At 40.3% G+C, this 23,924-nt stretch overlaps 1 protein-coding gene across 2 annotated transcripts in view; it reads right to left on the bottom strand.

Annotated features, from left to right (window-relative positions):
• Positions 1–18,650: 18,650 nt before the first annotated feature.
• The window catches only part of ITGA9 (integrin subunit alpha 9), a 238,781-nt gene continuing 233,507 nt past the window's right edge, over positions 18,651–23,924 (bottom strand). For both annotated transcript variants that reach the window (XM_077179385.1, XM_054637200.2), the window contains one exon: positions 18,651–21,294. In XM_077179385.1, the coding sequence (XP_077035500.1) occupies positions 21,196–21,294 (99 nt within the window). In that variant the 3' untranslated portion in view covers positions 18,651–21,195. The remainder of the gene's footprint in view (positions 21,295–23,924) is intronic.

Below are 23,924 nucleotides of genomic sequence, written 5' to 3'. Positions count from 1 at the left end.
AATAGATGTATGGGAAGGAGGAGGAAATGTCTCTGCAGGAAAACATAACATGCAGCTAGGGAGTGTCTCAGATATGTTCTGCTTCAGTAAGCATTAAGGCAGTGTGAGAAATGCTCACACTGCCCCATCTCATTCCCAAAAAATTTAAAAGGTTTATTAAAACCTTATCAAAAAATATAACAAAAGACTGAATAGAGAAAATATTACGGCACCGGGTGCAGAGGATTTTTCCCACCATGTGCTCATCCACACAGTAGAGATTTTGCCTTTTAACCCTGTAGTCCCTCCCAAAGTTCTGTCCATCAACTCCTTCTTTGCTGTCCTGTGGTGGAGTTTACTTCCTTAAATCTTGATTGGAGGTCAGGTGCTGCAATAGTAACAAGCAAACCCTCCCAAATGTCCCAAACCCAGGCTACCCCTGATGACAGCACAAGGGGGAGTAAAACATGACTATGATTCTATAAAACTTCTCTTAACATATATACATGATATTCACCTTTTAATTTTGGTGAGAGTCAACCTTCACATTACTCATCTATCACAATCCCCCCTTTTCCTTTTACACAAGTTATTTGGCTTGAACAATTTAACTCAATGGATCATACTAGCATGTGTTGATGTGGACAAGGACAGAAGGAACCAAAGGAAAAAAAAACCCCAGTTTTCCCCAGACACCCTTATCCGGAATGAACAAAAGGACATTACAGAAGTCCGGTATGGCTTTTATAGCAGATGTATCTTAGTGGTGAGTACAGAAGCCAACTTGGTCTTGCCCTCTAGTCCCTTTTGTATTAAAAGACAATTGAGGAATTATAGAGGTCTGGCATGGCCTTTTTGTCCCTACCTTACCATGACTACGGGGTTGCTACCTGCAGCAGGGCTATGGAGTCTTCTTGGTAGTGAACAAAGGGGCCAACCTGGTCTTGCCCTCCTCCTTTTGCCTTATTTTACTTGTGGTTCTTAAGGATGCTGTCCCACTACCTCTTACAGTCCCTTGCGTACTTCCCCTCAACAGACACTTGTAATTCTTGCCCATTAAAACAAGGAAACAGTTCTTGAGCTGGCTGTTGGAAACTTGACTCTACTTTTTGGGCATCTTGTTATTTTTCTGTTTTTTTCTTGGTCACTGCTTGAGAGTCAATCTCGTTTCACCCAGCCTGGATGTTATAGTCCATTCTTTAGGTTCTTCTACTGGGCCTTGAACTCTATTGGCATGAGTCCATCCCCGCTCTGCAGTTCACACAGCTGATTTGGTGGTGAGCAGTACCTGAAAGGGACCTTCCCACTCAGGAGTTAGAGGATGATCTCTCCATGACTTAATCATCACCCAATTCCCGCAGTTAATATTATAGATTCTGAAATCCAGGGTGGTAGTTTGAGGAATTGTCCCTTTATGTCTTGTCCCTTCTAAGGTTCATGCTATAGACATATTTCTTGGCATTGGCTTCCCCTTCCTCATAGGTGGCAACCTTCTGGGGTGAGGTCAAGAAGGGTAACCCAAACAACATCTCATGGGGTGACACCCCCAAATCTGACCAGGGCTGGGTACTAATTCTTAATAAGGCCAAAAAGAAACATTTTATCCAGGACATTTGAGTTTCAATCATTAGCTTAACTGGAGCTCTTTTGAGAGTTTGATTCATTCTCTCAACCCAACCAGAACTCTGTGGATGCCATGGAGTGTGTAATTCTCATTTTACTCCCAGGGCTTGAACAACTTTCTGCAATGTCTTCTACATGAAATGAGTTCCCTAGTCTGACTCAATACTGTTTTACCATCCCATATCGGGGAATCATTGATTCTAGAAGTGTTTTATTCACAACATTGGCATTGGCTTTCACAGTGGGTACTGACTCTACCCAGTGAGTCAAGTGAACTAGCAAGTTCACCCTTTCAAAACATCCAAGTACTTTACTGAGCTTTCTTGTACCTGGGGAAGCTCAGTAAAGTCTACTTGGATGTTTTGAAAGGGTCTTAAGCCTAGTTCTTGCCCTTCCCTGGGTGTTTTCCTCATGACACTCTTATTCACTTGTTGACATACCACACAATGTTCAGTCCCCTGCTTAGCTATCCCAAAAATTCCTATGCAGCCCCAGTCCCTTAGAAATTGATCACTTGGCACTTGTGTACCCCAATGTGTTGGCCCATGTATGCCTTCCAGCATTTCCTCAGCAAGGGGCTTATTCAACATTTGCCTCCCATCTGCTAATCTCCATTTCCCTTTGTTATCTTTCTTGCCTCCTATTTTAAGGAATTCTTCTTCTTCTGTCCTACTGAATACCTTCCATTTCTCTCAAAAAGGTTAATACCATCAATAATTTTTCTGTCCCTGATTCAGCTGCATTTTTAGCTTTTAAATGTGCTAAATTGTTCCCCTACACCTCTTGAGTCACCCCTTTTTGGTGTCATTTAACATATACTACTGCCACTTCCTCTGGTAATTGTAAGGTTTCTAAGACTTCTAAAATAAGTTCTTTGTGAATCAGTCCCTTTCCCTTTAAATTTAATAGCCCCCTCTCTTCCCAAACTTTTCCAAACATTTGAACTACTCCAAAAGCATATTTTGAGTCTGTACGTATTGTTCCCCTTTTCTGTGCTAATATTTCCAGAGCTTGTTTTAGGGCATATAACTCACATGCTTGGGCTGACCAGTTGGAAGGTAACTTTCCCTTTTCTATGGCCACTAACCCTTCATCCATTCTAGCATACCCCGATACCCAGTGCCCCTGGATTACCCATGAAGATCCATTGATGTACAATCATTTTCCACCTTGGAGTGGTTGATCTGTTAGGTCCTTTCTTATTTAGTTTGATAGTTTATAACTTCTAGGCAATTATGTATTAATTCCTCATCTTGTTCTCCATACAAAAACTGGGCAGGGTTGAGTTTGTTACTCACGATTAGCTCTAAATCATAATCTATTAAGATGGCTTCATACTTTAGCACTCAGGAATCAGTGAGCCACTTCTCAGCCTTTCAGCTTAGGATACTTCTAACTGAGTGTGAGGTATATATTCTCAATTTTCCCCCAAAGGTTAAATTTTGGTTTTCTCTATGAGCAGGGTGGTCGCTGCCATCACCTGAATGCAGGTTGGTCACCCCCAGCTGACAGGGTCTAGCAGTTTTGATAAATAGGCCACTAGTTTCCTGCATCCTCCCCAGTCCTGGGCTAGTACTCCATGAGCTACCCCTTTTTCTATATCTACAAACAGGTAGAAGGGTTTGTCTAAGGCCAGAAGACTCAGTGCTGGTGCACTGACTAATTTTTGCTTTAAAGCTTCAAACTTTTGCTCATTGTTTTCTTCCCACCTAATCTCTTCTTCTACTAACTTTACATACAAGAACCTGACAGCCTGCATATATCCTTAAATCCATAGTCTACAATATCCCAAAAAACCTAGAAACCTTCTAACTTCCCTCTTAGTTTTTGGCCGTGGGAGTGAGACTATCCCCGCAATTCTCTCAGGATTCAGTTGCCAGCTGCCTTGACAAATCACATGTCCTAGGTATTTTATTTCACACTGTAAAAATTGGAGTTTCCCTATCATATCTGAAGTCCTTGGTCCCCTAAAAAATGTAACAATGCTATGCCCGATTCCCAAACTTCTTTTTCTTCCCCTCCTGAGAGAAGCAAATCATCTATATATTGGATAAGCTTTATCTCAGGTTTGATGGAGAAGGGCTGTAGTACTTCTCCCAAGGCTCGACCTAATAGGTTTGGGGATTCGGAAAACCCTTGGGGTAACCTAGTCCACCGAAGCTGTTGCTTCCTCCTGGAATCAGGGTCCTCCCAATTCCAAAGGCAAATATATCCCTCTTTTCCTCTACCAGTGGAAAAGTCCTAAAAGCATCTTTTAGGTCTATCACACTGAACCACTGGTGTGATGGGGGGATATTACTCAGTGGTGTATAGGGGTTAGGCACTATTGAGTATCGATTTACTGTTCTTTTGTTCACTTCTCTCAAATCTTGGACAAGCCTGTAAGTCCCATCTAACTTCTTTACTGGTAATATGGGTGTATTATGGGGGGGACATACATGGTTCTATAGTCCCTTCTTCAAGTGGGTCCTGGATCACTGGCTGCAATCTTCATCTCCCTTCCAGGGAGACTGGGTTTTGTCATTCCCGAACTGGATGGTTCTCATTAACTATTTTTATTACTATAGGTTTCATGTTCAATTTACCTCAATTTTTGGGTTTTGCCCACACCATCTCATGAATTTTCTCCTCATCCTTTTCCCTTAATTGGAGAAGCTTAACTACCATTTTCCCTTCCTCTGGGAGTACTCCAATGTACTCCAGTGTACTGCACCTGCAAATCCCTTCCTAATAAATTGCACCCTGCTTCTGGAACTAATAAAACATCCCCAATTCCTATTTTATTTCCCCCTTCAAACTTTACTTCCTTTCTAACTTTGAACCCTTTGAACCTTTGAGACTTTGAACCCTTCCCCTTCTGCACCTACTACTTGTACAGTATCTTGACCCTTTTTGCACCTGTTTGGGATTCTACACACACAAGTTCTTTCAGCCCCCATATCTACTAGGAATTCAAATTCTTCCTCCTGGGAACTTGTTTTTAAAATTATCAGTGGCTCCTGATGGTATTCTGTCCCCAGGAGGTAGAGCCCCTGACACCCGTAATCTTCTGCTTTCCCTTTTTGCTCGGTCTTATAGACCCTCAGGTCCTTTTCCCTCTGGGGGCAATTCTTTCTGATATGCCCACTTCAGTAAAAGCAAATTGGTCCAAGGTTACCCTATTCCTCAAACTCTCCTGTTTGTGTCCAGTCCCAGGGGGCTGTATCCCCCCTCCGTCTGTCTTCCCGCATTTGGGGTCTCGCTCCCTTACCTGGGTAGTTCTTTATGTGCTGATTTCCTTCCCTAATGGCAGTTACCATTACTTGGCTTTTGCCTTGGCCTTCTCTTCGTCTCTCTTTACATACACCTTCTGTGCTTCCCTTAAAAGATCCTCTAACCTCCTTTCTTGCCAATCATCTAATTTTTCTAACTTTCTTTGTATATCTGGCCAGGCATGAGTGACAAAATTTATCTTTAGTAAGATCTGTCCAGCCACTGTATCAGGATCAACTCCTGCATATTCTCTCATATTTTCCTCATCTTTCTAGCCACTCCATTGGAGTTTCTTCCCTCTTTTGCTGCTCATCTAAAGCCTTACAGGCATTTTGATTACATGGAACTGCTTCTTTGATACCTCTTATAATTAACATTCTATACTCCTCCATGTCTTGCCTCCCCCCCAGGCTGTTGTGGTCCCACATGGGGCACACTGTGGGCATTTTCAGATCCCCAGGAGGTCTTTTTCAGGTCCTCAGGAAAGGGAGCACAGGCTCCCTTTCCCATATCTATATCCCAGCTGCCCGGATCATCTCTTTCCTCTGGTATGAGCAACATGGTCATTATTGATTGCATTTTTTCCCATGTATAAATATTGGGCCCCAGAAACTGGTCTCACTGCTCTGCTAATCCAATGGAGTCTTCAAATAGTCCTTTTAATTATTTCTTGAACATTCTCACATCAGAGGAACTGAGAGGAACGGTTACGAATCCAGTTCCTCCCTGCACCCCACCCAGGGGTACTTCCCTCAGGGGGTATAATCCTGAGCTTGGCTCCCATCCCCTGTTCTGCTTTCCTCTCATTGTGCCACTCTGTTTCTGGTGTTTTGGCTAGGCCTATCAGGGGGCAGGGGAAGTGCAGTTGGAGCTACTGGAGGTGAGGGAGGCAAGTGGTTTAACAGGTCCCACTCTAAATGTACTGCTACCTTAAACACGCCCACCTTCGAGGTTGCAGTCTCCCCTTCCCAGCAAGCAGTGTAGTCACTCTCTTCCTGATTTAATGATTTCTTAGCTCTTACATACATGTTTAATGCCCAGCATATCCATCCTTCATCTGATCCATATCTTGGCTAGTGTACATGATTGCTCACCATTCCCTCTGGTCCATTCTACCATGCAGTACTGAATCATTTTAAACTCGTCCTTATCTCTGGTGTTGGGGTCATATTTCCACCAGGCTAGTTTACTTCCCAGTAGGCTATCTGGGGGTATTCCCATTGGTACCTCCCCAATTTCTGCTTCTTCTCTTGGGGATTCGCTACTCACCCATAATCCCATCCTGACCAACCCATCACAGGTCTTTCCCCAACAAAGCTCACCTCCCCAATCAGCCAATTACACACCCTCCCAGCAAGGCCCACCTCCCTAAGAAGGGAGAGGGAAAGGAGGAGAAGAAAGAAACTAGGAAAGGAGGAAGGAGAAGGAAAGGAAAGAGAGAAAGAAAAGGAAAAAAGAAGAAAGAAAGAAAGAAAAAAACCCTTTACCTCTCTTCCAAAAGCAGCTATGATCCACGGGACTTCCATCCCATGGTCGCACTCTGATCCCCACCCCAGCTGGCTCAGCTCAGCTAAGGCCTACCCCTGGCCCGCCACAGCTCAGATCAGCTAAGGCCCACCCCTGGCCCGATGTGGTTTGGCTCGGCAGTTCCACACCCTGGCCCGACGTGGCTCAGCTCAGCAGCTCTGGCCCCGCTCTGAGCGGTGCACGAGCTCACCGGCTCCGCTGTGTGAACCCCCTGCGCCATGCGGAGTGTTGCACCTACTCTTGGGCGACCCCTCCGCCACAAACCTCTCGGTGGTCACCCCTTTTCCAGCGCAATCTCTGCTGGCTCTGGAAATTGTAGTGCTGGCTGCGCCCAGGACCTGACCCTGGCTCCGAGCCACACGCGAGTTCACCAGCTCCCTTTGGAATCCTGGAGACTCCCCACACAGTGCCCCCCTCCAATGCTCTCAAGTCCCCACAAATCCTTCAGTCTTATGCATCCTGCTGGCCACGGGGTCCCCGTCAAAATGATTTGAAGAAAGAAAAAAAAACTCCACAACTTTGTAAAAGTTGTAAAGCTGGTATGTTTATTACAGTGCTGGACACGTGGGGATCACTCCCCCTTAAGGGACATGCACCCCTGAGAACTCACAGTCCTTTTTTGTCTCCCTTACTGATTCATATGCATAGAATTTCACATAGGTTCATACATATTCATTTTACTGATTTTGCATTACACCTGCAGCTAGTTTTTTATCAGAAAGTACAGGAAGAACTGATTCATCCTGCCCTGTCTCCCCCAGCTTCAGCGCAGCCACAGCTTTGAGTTTCATCTGTTTCAAAGTTCAAGGGACCTCTCTTATCCCCTTTGTGTTCTTTTCCCTTGGCTGAGGCAGTTCTGTGAGCACTAGTTTTTTGCCGGAACAGGCAGTCTTGAGCTCAGGCTAAACAACATATTCGGTCTATGCAAGCAAGCTACAGACTTAATAATTCAAAACAGCACATTTCACCTAAATCCGAAATGGATTTCCACCTTGGAAAATTTCCACTCTGTTTGACAAGGACCCCCCGCCTTTCTCACTGACATGTCCCACCCTGCTTCCAACCGTCCATTATCCTGAAGCTTCAGTGGACCAGGACACGTCCGTATATATTACTGATGTGAAGCTCATGTTCATATATTGGAATTACAGAAATATGATCTGGCCAAAAAATAGTTATGAGGATTGTACTCACTCCCCCTTCCCTCTTTTCTTTATCCAGTCTCCTGGTGTCTTTGAGCTTTCAGCCTGTGACCGCTGATAGCTCTGGGAGAGTCTGATGGATTCTGTCGAATATGTGTCAGGGTGCGCCTTTTTCTCCTAGTACCACAGGGGTAAGGTGTAAATCCTGGGCAGAGCCCCCATTTGTGAGAAATTATATTCACTTCCAAAAAATTTCAAAAGTTTATTAAAACCCTATTAAAAATATAACAGAAGACTGAATAGAGGAAGTAGTACTGCACCTGGAGCAGAGGATTTTTCCCACCATGTGCTCATCCACACAATGGAGGTTTTGCCTTTTGCCCCTTTAGCCCCTCCCAATGTCCCGAACCCAGGCCACCCCCTGATAACAACATAAAGGGGGGTAAAACATAAGTCTCAAAAACTTCTCTTAACATATATACAGGATATTTGCCTTTTAATTGTGACAGTCATCTATCACAGGCAGTATTCATTCAGCCTTAAGAAGGATGACTCAGTTTTCTCAGAAAAGTTTTATGCCTAGCACTTCTTTAAAAATAAAACAATTCAGGTTGTTGGCTAAACAGGCCTCAAGTAATGCTGAGCTTTACCATCTTCTTTCTTTCTCACCCCAGCCCTTAGGTACATCTCACTCACTGCCCTCCTTCAGCTACGTAGCCTTCAACTCACCAGTGAATTAAGTGTCTTTCTTCAGGTTAGGTACTCCACAGATACCATCATCCCCTGGGTATCTGTCTGAGCTTCATAGTCCCAAAATCTATTTTCCAGGCCTATCTTTAGAAAGAGCACACTGTGAAGCAATGGGACCAACTCAGATTTCAAAGAATGATAGAATGGCCTTTAAGATCATCTAGTTCCAACCTTTCCACTATGACCAGGGACACCTTTCACTAGACCAGGTTGCTCAAAACCCCATCCAACCTGCCCTTGAACACTTCCAGTGATGGGCCATCCACAGCTTCTCTGAATATCCTGTTCCAGTGGCTCACCACCCTCTTATTCTTCCTAATAGCTAACTATCCTGGGGGGACTGTATCCCCTATCGGCTGCTCTAAGCCCAGACATGAGTCTTGTGGCTTTAAGATCGAAAGGGGGTGGTGGGGAATGGGGAAGGTGGTGGAATTCTTTCAGCACCTATGTTCAAAACTCAGATAACTGGCTGTCATGGTTTTGCTTAACATTTAGGGAAGTGATGAAGCCAACCCAGGACATTTGCTCAGTTTTTTTTTCCCTGTGGCTCTTGGCTTTCTTGTTCTCCAGAGAGAGACAGAGTTTTTCTTTGCTTTTTAGCTAGTTTTTGGGGTTTTTTGGGGGGTTTTTTGTTTGGTTGGTTTGTTTTTTTTTTTTGTTAGCTGAGGCAAGAAGTTTTTCCTGGGACCATGGCTGCTTCTTCTTCTTCTCCTGGAACTGCTCAGCTTTTCACTGGTCCGAAACACCAGAACACTGCTGGGGCCCCTGCCATGCCACAGCCCAGAGGCCAGCTCTGGATCCCAGAGGGAACCTTACAGAAAGGACTACAGAAAGGACTCTGAATCTACCAGCTCATCTCTGCAGTGAGAGGTTTTATTATTTAACATCATTCTTTTCTCCTTTTTCTTTTCTTTTCTTTTCTTTTCTTTTCTTTTCTTTTCTTTTCTTTTCTTTTCTTTTCTTTTCTTTTCTTTTCTTTTCTTTTCTTTTCTTTTCTTTTCTTTTCTTTTCTTTTCTTTTCTTTTCTTTTCTTTTCTTTTCTCTTCTCCTCTTCTCTTCCCTTTCCCTTTCCCTTTCCCTTTCCCTTTCCCTTTCCCTTTCCCTTTCCCTTTCCCTTTCCCTTTCCCTTTCCCTTTCCCTTTCCCTTTCCCTTTCCCTTTCCCTTCTTGTGATCACTCTGCTTGTTAAATTAACAGGTTTTTTTTTCACCTTCCTCCAGAGATTCTTTTTCGAACCTGAGGACATATTTATTTCGGGATTCTTCCTCACAATTTGGCTCAAACCAAGACACTAATCTAAATCTAACCTCTTTTGCTTTAAAGCCATTTCAGTTTTAGGCCATTTCAACCCATTACCCTGGTCTTTACATGCCAGCATGGCAAGTGCTTTCTGCGCTAATGATCACATGGCAACATTCCTGGGCAAGCTGCAGACAAGGAGGCAGTGGATCCCTCTTCTCTGTGTGGAGCACTTGCACAGAACTGCTATGGGGAAGATGCAAAATATTATGTGGTAGCATAGAATCACACAGACATCTGGCATGAATAACACAAACTTCTGTTTAAAGCTTCAGAAAATTCTGTAAAAGGAAAGCTTTTCAATAATCCTGGGTTTCTCTTAATGTGCTTTTTGAGGTCCACACAAAGGCAAGAAATGCCTAAAATGCGTAACTAACACAAAATCCCAGTGGCTGCCAGTGAAGAAATCCTGTCTAGACATTTGCATGTAACTTCCAGTGCTGTGGCTGTGCTACTTAATATTATGAAGCCTGTTACACTTTGACATAATAAAGTGGTTTGTAAAGGAACTAAAAAGGGCTGAACCAATCCTGGGAGCAGCTGTGGACAGCTAATAGCATAAAAGGAATTTAGGTAGAATAATGAAAACATCAAAGCTGAAAAAAGTTTTTATTTTAATGTCATTTCTGCAATAACAATAAAAATTAAACAGAATAAGTTTCTTGATGTGAGACTAGCTCTTAATAGGGAAATTGGACCACTGCTTAGCCATCAAGGTATCTTTCAAACCATTTATGTCTTTATAGCTGTTGTGAAGAGGTTGCTTGCCTCCCAAAGACTGTAAAAATAATGATTTCTGTTAAGATGTCATCTCAGCTTTTTAACAATAAAACACTCAGGACAACAGAAATGGTGTTTTTCCTACTTATTATTCAAGATCTCACTAATACAAAAGTGTACACAAGGACTGAGCACTTTCTTGAGTTTACATGGTGTCAGTTTTATCTCCAATGTTACATTTGGCATGCTCATCAGTGCTAGCACTGGACTGTAAAGTAAACAAATTAAGTTTTGTGGGGAGAAAAATATTTGCTCAGAATTTCTTTTTTGTTGCTGAATATTGCAGCTTATGAAACTTATGAAAGGAATATTTAAGGCGAGCCAGTGGGCAACCTTCATTCATTTTCGCTTCCAAATCTTTTCCAAACCCTTTCTTTCCTCAGCTACTTTAGCTCCTAATAAAAAAAATCAATACATTAAATTAAAAAAATAAAATCCTCAATCCCTAATGTACTTTATTCAAAAGTTTTACCAGGGTCTCATTCAGTACAGTTGGCTGAAGGCTAATAGCCACATCCATTAGCAAATATTAGAGTTGGTCCAATATCACTTTTGCTAAAACCAAAGTTTTGTGTTTCATTCTCTTTCACACACTTTGGGTTGACCATAGAGTTTTCAAGTGCTGACAAGATTTTTTTATATCATTGAGATAATTTAGTATCTATGAGTATAAATATCAAAATCCTGTAAGATCTTCTAACCCTACATAACCTTTGGAACATTTATCTTATTTCACACAACTGAGTCTTTCTTTTATTTCACACAACTTAGAACTTGTTGTGTGAAATACAATAGAACTTAGAATCTTGGCACCAGGCTAACATTGAAAATACAAAACAACAGCTCAGGAGGAAGTGAGGTGTTATTCAGCTTTAAAATTCATATTTCAAATTATCCAGGAGTTAATTTAATCTTAAAAATGCTGATGGTCTACATGAAATGAATTTTTATGCCTGTCTAGTCCCTGGTAAAAAACTTTCAGCACTAAATGGGTTTTGACTTTAGTCATAACCTCTCTTCTTAAATATATCCAGTACGCTCAAGGACTTTGACTGATTCTGCTAAACACCCCATTCATGCCCACATTACCACCAAGAATTTTGCTTCCAGGTAAAATTAAGATCCAACTTCCCATTCCCAAAGCACTTCTTTCCATATGCAAATACTTGCCATGGCAACACTCATGACAACACTGGTGTTGCTTTGAGTGCCTACTGACCCCCCAGGAAGGAGAACTGATCCTGCAGAGCTTTTATTCTGCCACAACAGAAAGCTTTTCATCTTAGAAGAAAAGAGAGAGAAAAAAAAAAAGAATATGGCATAAACATTTATTAGCACATCAGTTTATATAATTGCCACAACACAAAGACATAGAAGATGGATCTGTCATCTGCTATTTTGAATTATGGCTCTCCAATATTCTTTAGGAGGACACCTTTAACTTTCAGTCATGTTTCTGACCAGTCTTTAGCCTTTTAGGATGAGCCAGGCAAAGTAGAATTCATTTTGTTGTTGTTATTAATACTGTTGATTGGCGTCTGAAGGACAGTTTTCCTCTGTGAAAAACCTGCAATGTTTTGCTGCAGTAACATATGTTTGGGGAGGCAGAGGTAAGGTATTTGTTATCAACTATATGATGGAAAAATGCTAGACAGTAAAACAGTCTGTAAAGATCTGTGCCAGAGGAAGGGAAATCTTTGAATGATGGAAACAATCAGAATGTTAGGTATCACTTTGGTGAGGTTTGAGATGGCTCAAAAGCATTATTGAGAAATTGGATGTTTGAAGTGGTTGATATTGGAAGCTTGGGATATTTGATACTGAGGATACTATATGTTTAGTCTGAAATACTGACTTTCCTCAGAAGTAGTCTTTCATGAAAGAGCTATTGAAATAATTCACATTCCAAATGCAAAAGTTCAATATTTAAAAAGAGCACTCAAACAAAAAACCCCACAAGATTGAAAAAACTAAACCGATCTTGGTCTTATTCTGTTATGTTCTATTATTCAGTCTAGAACAGATGACTGCTGACAGTCATGTTTTAATTCCAACCAGCAACCAAGACCCATTAAGTTACTTGCTCACTCCCTCCCTGGTGGAACACAGGAGAGAATCAGAAGAATAAAAGAGAAAAAAATTGCTGTGTTGAGGTAAAGACACTTTAATAGGTAAAGCAAGAGTTGGATGTAAAAGAAGAGCAAATACAAGGAATTTATTCACCACTTCTCATGGGTTCAGCCATGTCCAGGGTTCCATCATACATGGTGGTGCCTTGGGAAGACAAATGCCATCCACATATCTTTCCCTTCCTCCTTCCTTCCCTCACTTTATATACTGAGCATGAAGCCACATTGTCTGGGATATCCCTTTGTTCAGTCCAGGACAGCTGTCTGAGCTGTGTTCCTCTCTGAGTTTCTTGTGCACACCTGCACACCCAGCCTACTCAGTGGTGAGGCGGTATGAGAATATATTGGTTTTGCACAGCCTGGTTTTTGGTAGCAGGGGGGGTCACAGAGGTGGCTTTTGCGAGAAGCTGCTGAAACTTCCACCATGTTCAACAGAACCAATCCCTAATGGTTCTGATGGACATGCGACTGACCAAAACTGGGCCAATGAGAGAGGCTCTGTGGCGTCATATTTAAGAATAAAATCAGAACAAAGTGAGGAACGTGTTAATTCCAGCCAGAGAAGAGGAAGAGGTGAGAATACGTAAGGGAAACAACACTGTGACACCAAAGTTAGTGAAGAAGGAAGTGTTGCAGGCGCCAGAGCTGAGACTCCTCTGCAGGCCATGATGAAGCAGCTGCCAATGGGAAGGAGGAAGGGGCTGGTGGAAAAGGCATTTTAAGGGCTTATTTTACTTCTCATTATCCTTCTCTGATTTTGTTAGTAATAAATTCACTTTGCAACCTTAAGCTGATCTTGATTTGCCCTTGAAGTGTTTTTCTCCTGGTCCTTATCTCAACTCATGAATCCTTCATAAATTTTTTTTTTCCTTTTCCTCTCCTCTGCCCAGTTGTGGCAAGGGATGGTGAGCAAGTGCCTCTTGTGGGTGCCTGGCATTGGGCCAGTGTCAAACCATGACTGTCGCAGACAACTTTTATGAAAAATCTTTTCCTTAGGATTTTTCCTCCTGAGAAGCTGAGAGGCCTCAGGAACAAAATGTAAACAATGGTTATCTGCTGCTGTGGAATGCAACAGGTTGATCTGTGATTGGCCCATGTTGGATGTTTGGAATTAATGGCCAATCACAGTCCAGCTGGCTTGGACACAGAGCCTGAGCCACAAACCTTTGTTATCATTCTTTGCTATTCTATTCTTAGCTAGCCTTCTGATGAAACCTTTTCTTCTATTCTTTTAGTATAGTTTTAATGTAATATATATCATAAAATAATAAATCAAGCCTTCTGAAACATGGAGTCAGATCCTTGTCTCTTCCCCAGTCTGAAAACCCCTGTGAACATGGTTACACATGACAATGTCCATCCTCTGCTACACAGAGGAGACCAGCTGCAGGGCCCCTTCACCATGGGCAGGGCCACATTCATGGGAGGGACAGCAGAGGGGGTGTCATGGCCCATCAGAGGCCACCCTCAAAGGGGTCCACAGACCCTGCACCAGAGCACCACAACATGATGCAACAGATGCAGTGTTGCAAAGAAGAGTGTCAAACCTAGCCCCCTCAGGGGAGACACCTGGGCATTCCCACATAGCCCAAACGTATATTAATCCTTTGAATTCTATACATTTGGCAGGGCAGTGGGAGACGCTCACCACCAAGACCAGATGGAGGGAAGCCATGAGATATCATTGGGACCCTTGGGAGGGTGATGTTTCTACCTAATCCCTGTCACTCTCCCTGTTTCCCCCCCACTCCACTCCACTCCACCCCACCTGTCTTTCTTTCTTTCTTTCTTTCTTTCTTTCTTTCTTTCTTTCTTTCTTTCTTTCTTTCTTTCTTTCTTTCTTTCTTTCTTTCTTTCTTTCTTTCTTTCTTTCTTTCTTTCTTTCTTTCTTTCTTTCTTTCTTTCTTTCTTTCTTTCTTTCTTTTCCTTCCTTCCTTCCTTCCTTCCTTCCTTCCTTCCTTCCTTCCTTCCTTCCTTCCTTCCTTCCTTCCTTCCTTCCTTCCTTCCTTCCTTCCTTCCTTCCTTCCTTCCTTCCTTCCTTCCTTCCTTCCTTCCTTCCTTCCTTCCTTCCTTCCTTCCTTCCTTCCTTCCTTCCTTCCTTCCTTCCTTCCTTCCTTCCTTCCTTCCTTCCTTCCTTCTTCCTTTCCTTTCCTTTCCTTTCCTTTCCTTTCCTTTCCTTTCCTTTCCTTTCCTTTCCTTTCCTTTCCTTTCCTTTCCTTTCCTTTCCTTTCCTTTCCTTTCCTTTCCTTTCCTTTCCTTTCCTTTCCTTTCCTTTCCTTTCCTTTCCTTTCCTTTCCTTTCCTTTCCTTTCCTTTCCTTTCCCTACCTCTTTTACTATTGAAAAAACCATCAATTTTTCAGCACCAACATCTTACTTCGTTTGGTTTTAATCAAGTTTTGGGGTATATTTTGAACCTTTCTGGGTACAATCAATTTTATTCACAGCAGCCTAGGTTTTTTTGATCTTCTGTGTTTAAATTGGTTCATAACAGTATCTTACCCAGGAAGTAGTGTTTGGTCACCTGTATTCAAGAAAGATCAACTCAGAACAGGAAGGAAGGAAAGGAACTCCTTAAATTAAAAGACCTTGAGGGCAGGAGAACAAATTGAGAAGAAAATTACCATTAAAAGCACCATCAAAACAAAATGCTAGAATTATCTTCAGCAAGAATAATAAGAAAAAAAAATTAACTAATTCTACTGGACTTTGGTTCATAAAAGGAAATACATGGAATAGTTGCCAATGAAAATAGGAGACTGAAACTGAGGACCTTCCAGTTCCACATCCCTAACTGTTTCAGAATAAAAAAAATAGTGTACATAATTTTGAATGGTTCTGGTTTTGGCAGGCTTGTCCCTTCTTTATATGATTTGTCCACTTCCAAAACAACCTTCAGTGTTATACATGTCTCTCTACCTCCCTCAGATTTCACACTTATTAGTTATTTGACAAGGTACACATCAGCCTGGCCAATAAGTTTGATGAAAAGAAACCTAAGGAGAAGACCACAGTTCCTGACCTAACCTCCCATAGGCCTCAGAACTGCTGATGTAATTGGGGAAACTGCCAGGTTTTCAGGATAAATCTTTTTTGGGTCTGAAACAACAGTGACATATTTCAAACTAAATGCATGTTGGGAAAAATCACATTTAAGTTAGCCTTCTTATTCAGACAAATTGAGAGAGAAGGGTAATACCAGTTACGAAGCAGAAGAAAAACTTCAGAAAAAGGCCAGGGGAAAAAGCTGGTAGTGTTTGCAGAATGGAAGTGAGAGTGGGACAAGCACAGCTGAGCAGGCAGTAGAATATGAGACAAGGTGTAATCTGTGCCACCTGGCTAAGATGAAACATGGGTCTCCCCTTTGATGAAGCCATGTCAGAGATACAGTCTTGAGCTAAGAAACAGGGCAACATGCTACCTTGATTCTGGCATTTGGCAATATCACACAAAAAAATAATCTGTTTTCATAGACTGTGAGATTTGATTTCTCATCCCTCACCCTGAAAATTAAAATGGACAAAAGTATTTTACTACATATATATAATCTTCTGTCCAATCCTATATATATTTCATTAATTTAATACTGAGCAAGTATTCTGACCTCTTAATAGGTAATCACTTAGTTGTCAGTTTCCTACTCTGTACCATTCACCTAAAATCAACACAGTAAAATAATAATTTTAGTAATTAGTCTGATCATTTAAGTTAGATAAAGGTAAGGGGTAGATCATGTCCAGTTCTCAAGTACCCTATATCCATTGAGAGACTGATGTAGGACAAAATACATCATCTCTATGAAGTGGTCTCTGCTGGATAAAGCAATCACTTCCCTTACTATTCCTTTTATCTTTTTGACTATAGCACAGACCAGCATCATTAAGATTGAATAACAAAGCTCTCAGATTGCAAGTCCAGAGGAAAACTGCTAAAATGACAGAAATTATTGTACATTACCACTTACACAGGTTCTTCAGCTTCAGGGGAGCTCATCTGAGTCCCTTCTCACTTGTGTTGATATAAATCTAGAATAATTTAATGCAAGTCAATACATCATATCTGAATGCATGTCTGCAGCAGGTTACTTGAGCATCTCTGCTCAAGGTTACTACTTCAATAATTTCTGATTCTCTGTGTAAATTAACTGCAGGTTAATTTACTAAAACATTTCATATCTAGAATTTCAAGCATTAAAATGGCACTAGCTACCTAAAAAGCAAATAGAAATGAACTAGAAATATGTGAATTATTCCTTTCCCATACTCACAGGAGATTATAGTATGATCAAGACACGATAAACTAAATTTCATTGCTCTTTTACTAATAAGACTCATTTCTCCACTCATTCTTTATTTCTTTCAAAACCACTTGCAAATAAAATCTCCATTTGCAGCCATTTGAAATATTGAAATTTTGGATTTAAATTTTGGATTTGCTGTAGTAAATAGTCATATGACTTTAAATTCATTTGTACATTTGAATCTATACAAAATAGCTGTCTTTATTTTATTTTAATTCTAGTAGTAAGCAAACTGGGGCCAGAGGACACTAAAATACTTTGCACCCTTAATGACTCCCATGACACTGTCCTTAGGCCTTTGGGATCTCAATTATCCAGTGCATTATGCACTCAGAATTTTAATAAAATCAAGACATCTTACCCAGGACTACTCAAGTCAATATGCACCCCACTAGATCCAAAAAGTATGGGGGGAAGTGTCCTAACTTTTTCAAGGGGTATTTCACTACTAAATGGAAAAGATTTAGCAGAGAAATTTCCATTATGTCCAATCCAAAGAGCAGGCCAATGGCAGGCATAGAGAGCCAAAATGTCAGACCAGCTCCAGTCCAGACACATGAGCCAGGCTGAGCAGAATGCTAACAAATGAGCTGTTTTTTTCCATTGTTAAGAAACATCTTATTTTTCTTGAATTTTGATCTAGTTCTTACTTTGGTGAAACTAGAAGAAACAAATATGCTAAAGGTTGTGGGTTTGATTTCTAAAACAAAGCCACTTTGTCACAGAAATACTACAGGGTTCTTAAAAGCTGTATGGAATAACATAACACACAAAATCCTGCTATGTACAAACTGCTGTTCTCTGCTTATCAAGAAGACAAGAAGTGAGCCCCACAGAGGGCATCATTAGTTCATCAATCCTCTGGCCCTAGAAGGAGACGTACACTGCCTGCTTACATGCACACACACACATGCACATGCTCACATGATAACAAAGAGATTTTAGTACATACAAAAGTCTCTGGTTATTATTTTAGCTGCTGCAGCACTAGTTCTTCCACTAATCTCCAAAAGCAAACTGGGCATTACATTCCTTTTGGCAGCAGCTTGCTCCTACAACTTTTGCCCAGCAATGACTGAGAACATTTATTTTTACTTTGAAGGGTGCTACCTTAATGTCAGAACCCACATCTACTTGGAACTCTCCAATGTCTTTGGCATTGTGGTATATAAAGCCGTGGTCTTCCACCAGTACAAATGTGCTCTGGGTCAGAGGTCAGGTCCTAACTCTGCCTAGCCTGTTCTTAGATATAGAGCCAATAGTCTTAATACTGAGGAAACAGACTGCTTTAGTATGGCTAGAGAACATTGAAACACTTAAAGAGTCATAGGAGTAAAAGCTTACATCTAGCTTCTGCTCCCTATACAGGTGACCAGTAAGCATGGGAATGTATAGAGTTGAAAACATAATTTCAAATATATTATTCAGCTACTATATTCCAGCCACTATGGACTATAAATCTTTCCAGGAAAAGCACATGAAGCTAAAAAATTAAACTTTCATCCAAATTCATAGTTTGAAACAGAACTCAAGCAACACAGATTGATACTCTTAAGATAGGTCAGTATCACAATCACATGGGGTTTAATTTGATGTTGATAAAGCAAGATTGATGAAATATAAATAACTCTCATACCTTTATTTTATTTCGATGGGTTTAAAATACTGTACTCAAGTCAGCTGTACTCTTTGTCTCCAAATAGTTTGATGTTATAAATCATAGAATTACAATACAAGATGTCTACTAGCCACACACAGATAAACACACACATACAGTACTTAATTCAAATAGACAGGTGAAAATGTTTCACCCACTTAATGGAAAAGTACATGAGCTAGACAAGGCCAATAACTGACAAAATATTATTAGGATAATTTTGCAGTCATTTTTTTTATTCCAAAAAGTTGTATTTTTTGTAAACCTGACATTTCCAAAACAGTGCAAGTGAATCAGAATACAGGTAAACACAAGCTTCTAAATATAGGTGACATTAGTAAGAGTGAACACATTCTTCCAATCACAAGTTCACAAAAAGAAATATACAATTTCACAATATGTAAGTAATAACATTCTAAGTAAAAGAAGGGACGATGGTGCAGATATTCTACTGTGCATGCAAACCAAGCTCCAAAAGTAATTAGTCTTCCCGCCACTTTAATCAATGCACATTCAATGAACTATATTCTATTTTCATTTATATCCAAGAAACCCTAGAAAGTGGGCAGACTTGGGATTAATTCTATGACTCCCTTAATTCTTTAGTGAAAGCAGTATTATATATTTCCATGTCAAATGGATACGATGCTTTAAACTCGTGCAAAACTCCAAAATGTGCCCATAAACAGAAGACATTAAAGAAAATTGATACTAAATATTGTCAAAGAAACATTTTTCATATCTATTGCTTTCAGCAAACTGGGCTTCCTGCATATCACTGACTTGGTATGTGGAGTCATTATCATTCATGTATTTAGGCATAGAAAGGGCTGTTTTCACTGTTATGCTTGCAAAAGTGTTCACCACTTTGAAAAGATTGCTTAAGTGGTCTACAGGCTTGGAGTTTACATCAGGCATAATTTCTTTCTCAGATAACCCAAGCAACTTGTGAGTTTTTCTTGTCAGATGTTGAATCAGTACACTTAATTCACTTTAAAACTATTTTCTCCCTAATGCATGCAGATAGCTAATAGTTAATAAATATCAGTCAATACTGTATTAATAGTTGACATTTGATGATGGTGGTAAAAAGCAAACAGGAATATGAATGTGGTCCATTTTTATAATTTGAAGTTATCATGAATATGGCAAGGAAGAGTAAGACCTGTTCTCAAGCAGATTTCTTGCATGTTCTCTGCATTCAAGTTTCCAAACTTCCCGCTGTTCTTTTACCACACTCTTAAGGAAGAAAACATCCTGCAACCTTTCAATCCTGGTTTCGCTTTCTACCTGGCCCTTCTTTCCTTTACATGGATTTTATACCAACATGACATTTGCTCCTTATTCACTAAAGTGTAAAATACAGGTAGAATCTAAACCCAAGTCTTACAAAGTTTCATTATTTCTATTCAGAAATCCAAGAGCTTTTTGAAGAAACGTGTTTGAATTAATTACAACTGGATTTCTTCTAATTCAAAAACAATTTGTTAAAGAATTACCAGCAATAAAAGTGGGAAGCTGAGCTCCAGTAACACCTGCATCTTTATTAAACTTCCTTCTAAATTCTTGAGGAAATACATTCAGTACTTGGAACACCCCGATAGGCAATCTCAAGACTCAAATATCCAAACATTTTAATCCTTGCATCTACTTATCTTTCTTAAAATTATCATATAAACAAACTCATGACTCAAGTATGTAACTCACATGAAAAAGATAATGATCACAGCATGTAGCAATTTATCACTTGCTTTGATAGCAATAGATCATAATCTTTAACAGTAGCTTTAAAACTATCCATCTTAATATTAATATGACTTAATTACCTTTAAAAAAATTATTGAAAGGAATTTGTCAATGCCATAGTGGTTCGCTCAATTATGTCCTTCTGGTATCTCAGCTGTACAGTCCTAGAGACTGCAAAAGAAAACTTTCCAAAGAGAACATTCTGTGCTGCCTTCTTCAGTGAGCCAAAGCAAGCTACATCTTGCTACATGTCACTGAAGAAGTATTTTTATCCTCTCCCATCCTGGCTAGTAAAGGACAGACTCAAAATACAGAGTATCACAATTGTGAAATACTTTATGTTCTGTAGCTTATAAATCAAATACCAAATTTAACTTAAAGAAAGAGACAGTAAAAAGATTTTGCCTTATTTGTATTAAATGATCTGTATAAGATATTACCAAGCATTGTGAATTAAGCATATGAGGATTCCAGCTACCTTTATCTGCAAATCTCTCTTTTCTCTCTTGCATTGATGTTTAAAAGTACAATATAATTTTTTTATATGTATATATATACACACATATGTATTTCCAAAGATTTAGCCAGATATCAGTGCTTGAGTGAACTATATAGCTATTCAATAGAAATTATAAAACATTGATACAAATATAAAGACATACTCAATATAAAAAGCTTGAATTTATAAAAAATATTCTTAGGTAAAAGTCTTCCCCTGAGGGCATACTACATACTTGGATTCATAAATATTGCTCTGCACTGCAGCTTGGTTACCAAAGTTCAAAGTTCAACTCTTAAATGAAGTGTGAATTGCTCCAGTCACCTGACATGGCTGCAGTGGTTGCCTCAGGATATGTTCCCTAGCTTTTTGGAGTAATAAAGACACAGCATCAATGGGATCTCCAAAACATCTGGAGAAGATTCCTTCTTCCACATATGGAAGATACGAGAGCAGGACCTATAGACTAGCAAGTGCATGTCACATGACTGGGCAGTTTTGTTTTCATGGGCAGTTTACTGATTTTTCTGGACCCAGTTCCAACTATCTTCATTCTCCTTTCGGCTCTTTTCAGCCTCAATAATTTCTTTGTACCTCCGTCGGAAGAAGCCCATCTGAAAATCAGAAGAGATGACAGTGGTAAGTTATTGAATCATTAAATTGATACTTCTTGGTTGGTATGACGACAGATAACATTATGCAGAAAGAACTAGCCAAGGAATTAGCATTTAATTCCTCCAAGTGCCAATCCAAAATCTTAGTTCCTTATTTACATCAATATAAATTAGATCAGACTGGGTCCCATATCTTCACAAGAACTCTGTTCCTTATAAATGAACTACTCTGAGGTAGGAATCCTCTTATATGAAGTATGAGCTAAAAGAAAAAATAACATGAAGTATTTCTAATAAATACAGACCAGCAGAGACAGATACAGGTTTATTAGTTTAAAATAGAGACTAATGCTAAATTTGCACCTGAACCTAAAACCTAAAACCTAAAACCTAAAAGACTCAAGGCTAACTCTTGAGTCTTAAGTAAATGCTGACAGAATTTTATGAACAGTACTCTCAGTATCTACAACCCCACAAAACAAGAGGGACCAGAGGAATACAGTAGTCACCCACCTCCCACTTCTCAGTTCCAACTAAAATCACTGATAGTCACTTTTGCATATCTTCTTGTTTCCTAAACCCTTGTACTTAAAGAAATGCAACTGGTTTTCATCTCAGTTTGGATAAAAATTCTCATATCTCTATTTCTTAAAGTGTCGCAGATAAATATTATTTTAATAACAGACTTTGATAAGCATTCAAGAACTCCTCAAACTTAGCACTGTTGAGATTACTGAATAAATATTCTGTTCAACATAATTAAACATTTATGTAATTCCCACCACTCTAAACCTGTTTTCTTAACTCCTGCTGTGTAAAACATGATGTTTTAGTCTTCTTTTATCAACCAGTTATTCAGTTATTGCCACCGTTTATCCCCAAATTGCCTGTGTGTAGGAATATTTTGTGTTGTCATTACTAAAATTCCACTAAATTGGATTTCTTAGTTTCAGTTTTCAACAACTTTCATTTTCTTCGAGTGTAATTTAATTCACAGGGATCTAAAAGGTAGCATATTCAATCTGTCAAGGGGGCTTCCCCAACACATCTTCCTAAAGTCTAAGTCCTTGCCTGTGCCTTGAATTATATCCTGAATTCACAGCAGCATGAGACTATGCACACATCATCCTATCATCAGTCTTATCTCTGCCTCTTGCCTTCTGTGCAAAGGACATAGAAGCTGTAGCACAGTCTAACAAGGCCCTCTCTTTTGGTAAAATGGAACATGCTATTAATCTAGAGATAAGTGTACTCTGCTAGGAGCATAGATATACATTACATACATACTTACTGTCATAGTTCCAGCCAAACAGGGATAATTTCTGCCGTAGCCAGAGGGGTTCTACTGGCTAGAACCTGGAGATTATTCTACATGATCTCATGTCATTTGAGGGATGGCAGGGAATCTCTTCCAGGGGAAGGGGTTCCTTCTGGTCAAGAAAGCTAAGTGAGGGTAACAGTGGGGTAATGCTGGCTCTGAGCCAGAGGCAGCACTCCAGGTAATGTGGCTGCAGTTGAGTCGGGCTCAGAAGCATTTTGCATGTGAATCACTCTTTTCAACTATTTTGTTATTAATATTCTTGCTATTACTATTTGTTTTCTTATCTCATTGCTGTTTCCAGTAAATTGTTCTTACCACAACCTATGACCTTCACATTTTGTACCTCCAATTCTCCTCTCCATCCCACCTAAGAGGAGTTTGGAGTGTTTCAGTGAGAACACTAAATTCAAGAATACAATTCCTAAAGCATGACAGCCTAATTTGGTGCCAAGTGGGTCACAAAAGTTATGATAACAACAGATTTGCAAACAGATTTGAACAGAGTAGGCTGGAAACAAACTTCATCTAAGCCTTTGTTGCATTAGGTACAGAGCCACCTGGCTACAATGTTGCTTGATCTGTTCATGTGGTTGTGGTACTGTCCTGGTTTAGAGCAAATTTGGCAGAGAATCCCCAAAGGGGCTCCAGTAGGAAAGCAGATCCAATTGGCCCCTCCCTCCAGCTGGTCTGGGAGAAACTATCTCCTTGGAGAAAAGTGGAAAAAAAATGTTTATTAAACAATAAAACCTAAACAATATTAAACAATAAAACCCCTTGCCGCTCCAAAAGAGATGACAAACTGAGAAAACCCCGTCCCCGGGTTGCAGCTGAGCTCACTCAGTCTCTGATCAGTCCGTCCAGTGCTGGAAATGTCACAGGCCAGGCCTGGCCTGCTGGGCCACAGGTGTGAGCTGCCGCTGCTCTCCTGGGTGTTCAGTCCAGAGCAGGTTTCAAGAGGTCCAAAAAAAGGGAAAAAACCCCACAGTCCAGGGAACTTCTTTGCCTCAGATAGCTAAACTAACTAAAAGCAAAGGAGAGCTCTGTCCCACTGTGTCCATCCACAGACAACACAGTCAGGAGCAGGAATGTGGAGGAGTGAGTGCAGTGTCTGAAAACAAACTGCACGCTTCTTCTCTCCCCGCCTTCACTCTCTGGAACACGTCTTAAAGGTGCAAAACTTATTATTCAGCATAAACAGAACGAGACGACTGGGGATAAAAGCATCATATAGTCAATCCAGGACAGGTACTTAACCCTGTATATACTCCTTTATGTCCAGCTTTTTACCAGCTGACTTTCTCCAGCTTTT

This window comes from Agelaius phoeniceus, chromosome 1 (genome assembly GCF_051311805.1).
Source record: "Agelaius phoeniceus isolate bAgePho1 chromosome 1, bAgePho1.hap1, whole genome shotgun sequence".
Lineage (NCBI taxonomy): Eukaryota > Metazoa > Chordata > Aves > Passeriformes > Icteridae > Agelaius > Agelaius phoeniceus.
Note: the sequence above shows the minus strand (reverse complement) of the source record. Positions and strands in the feature narration are given on the sequence as shown.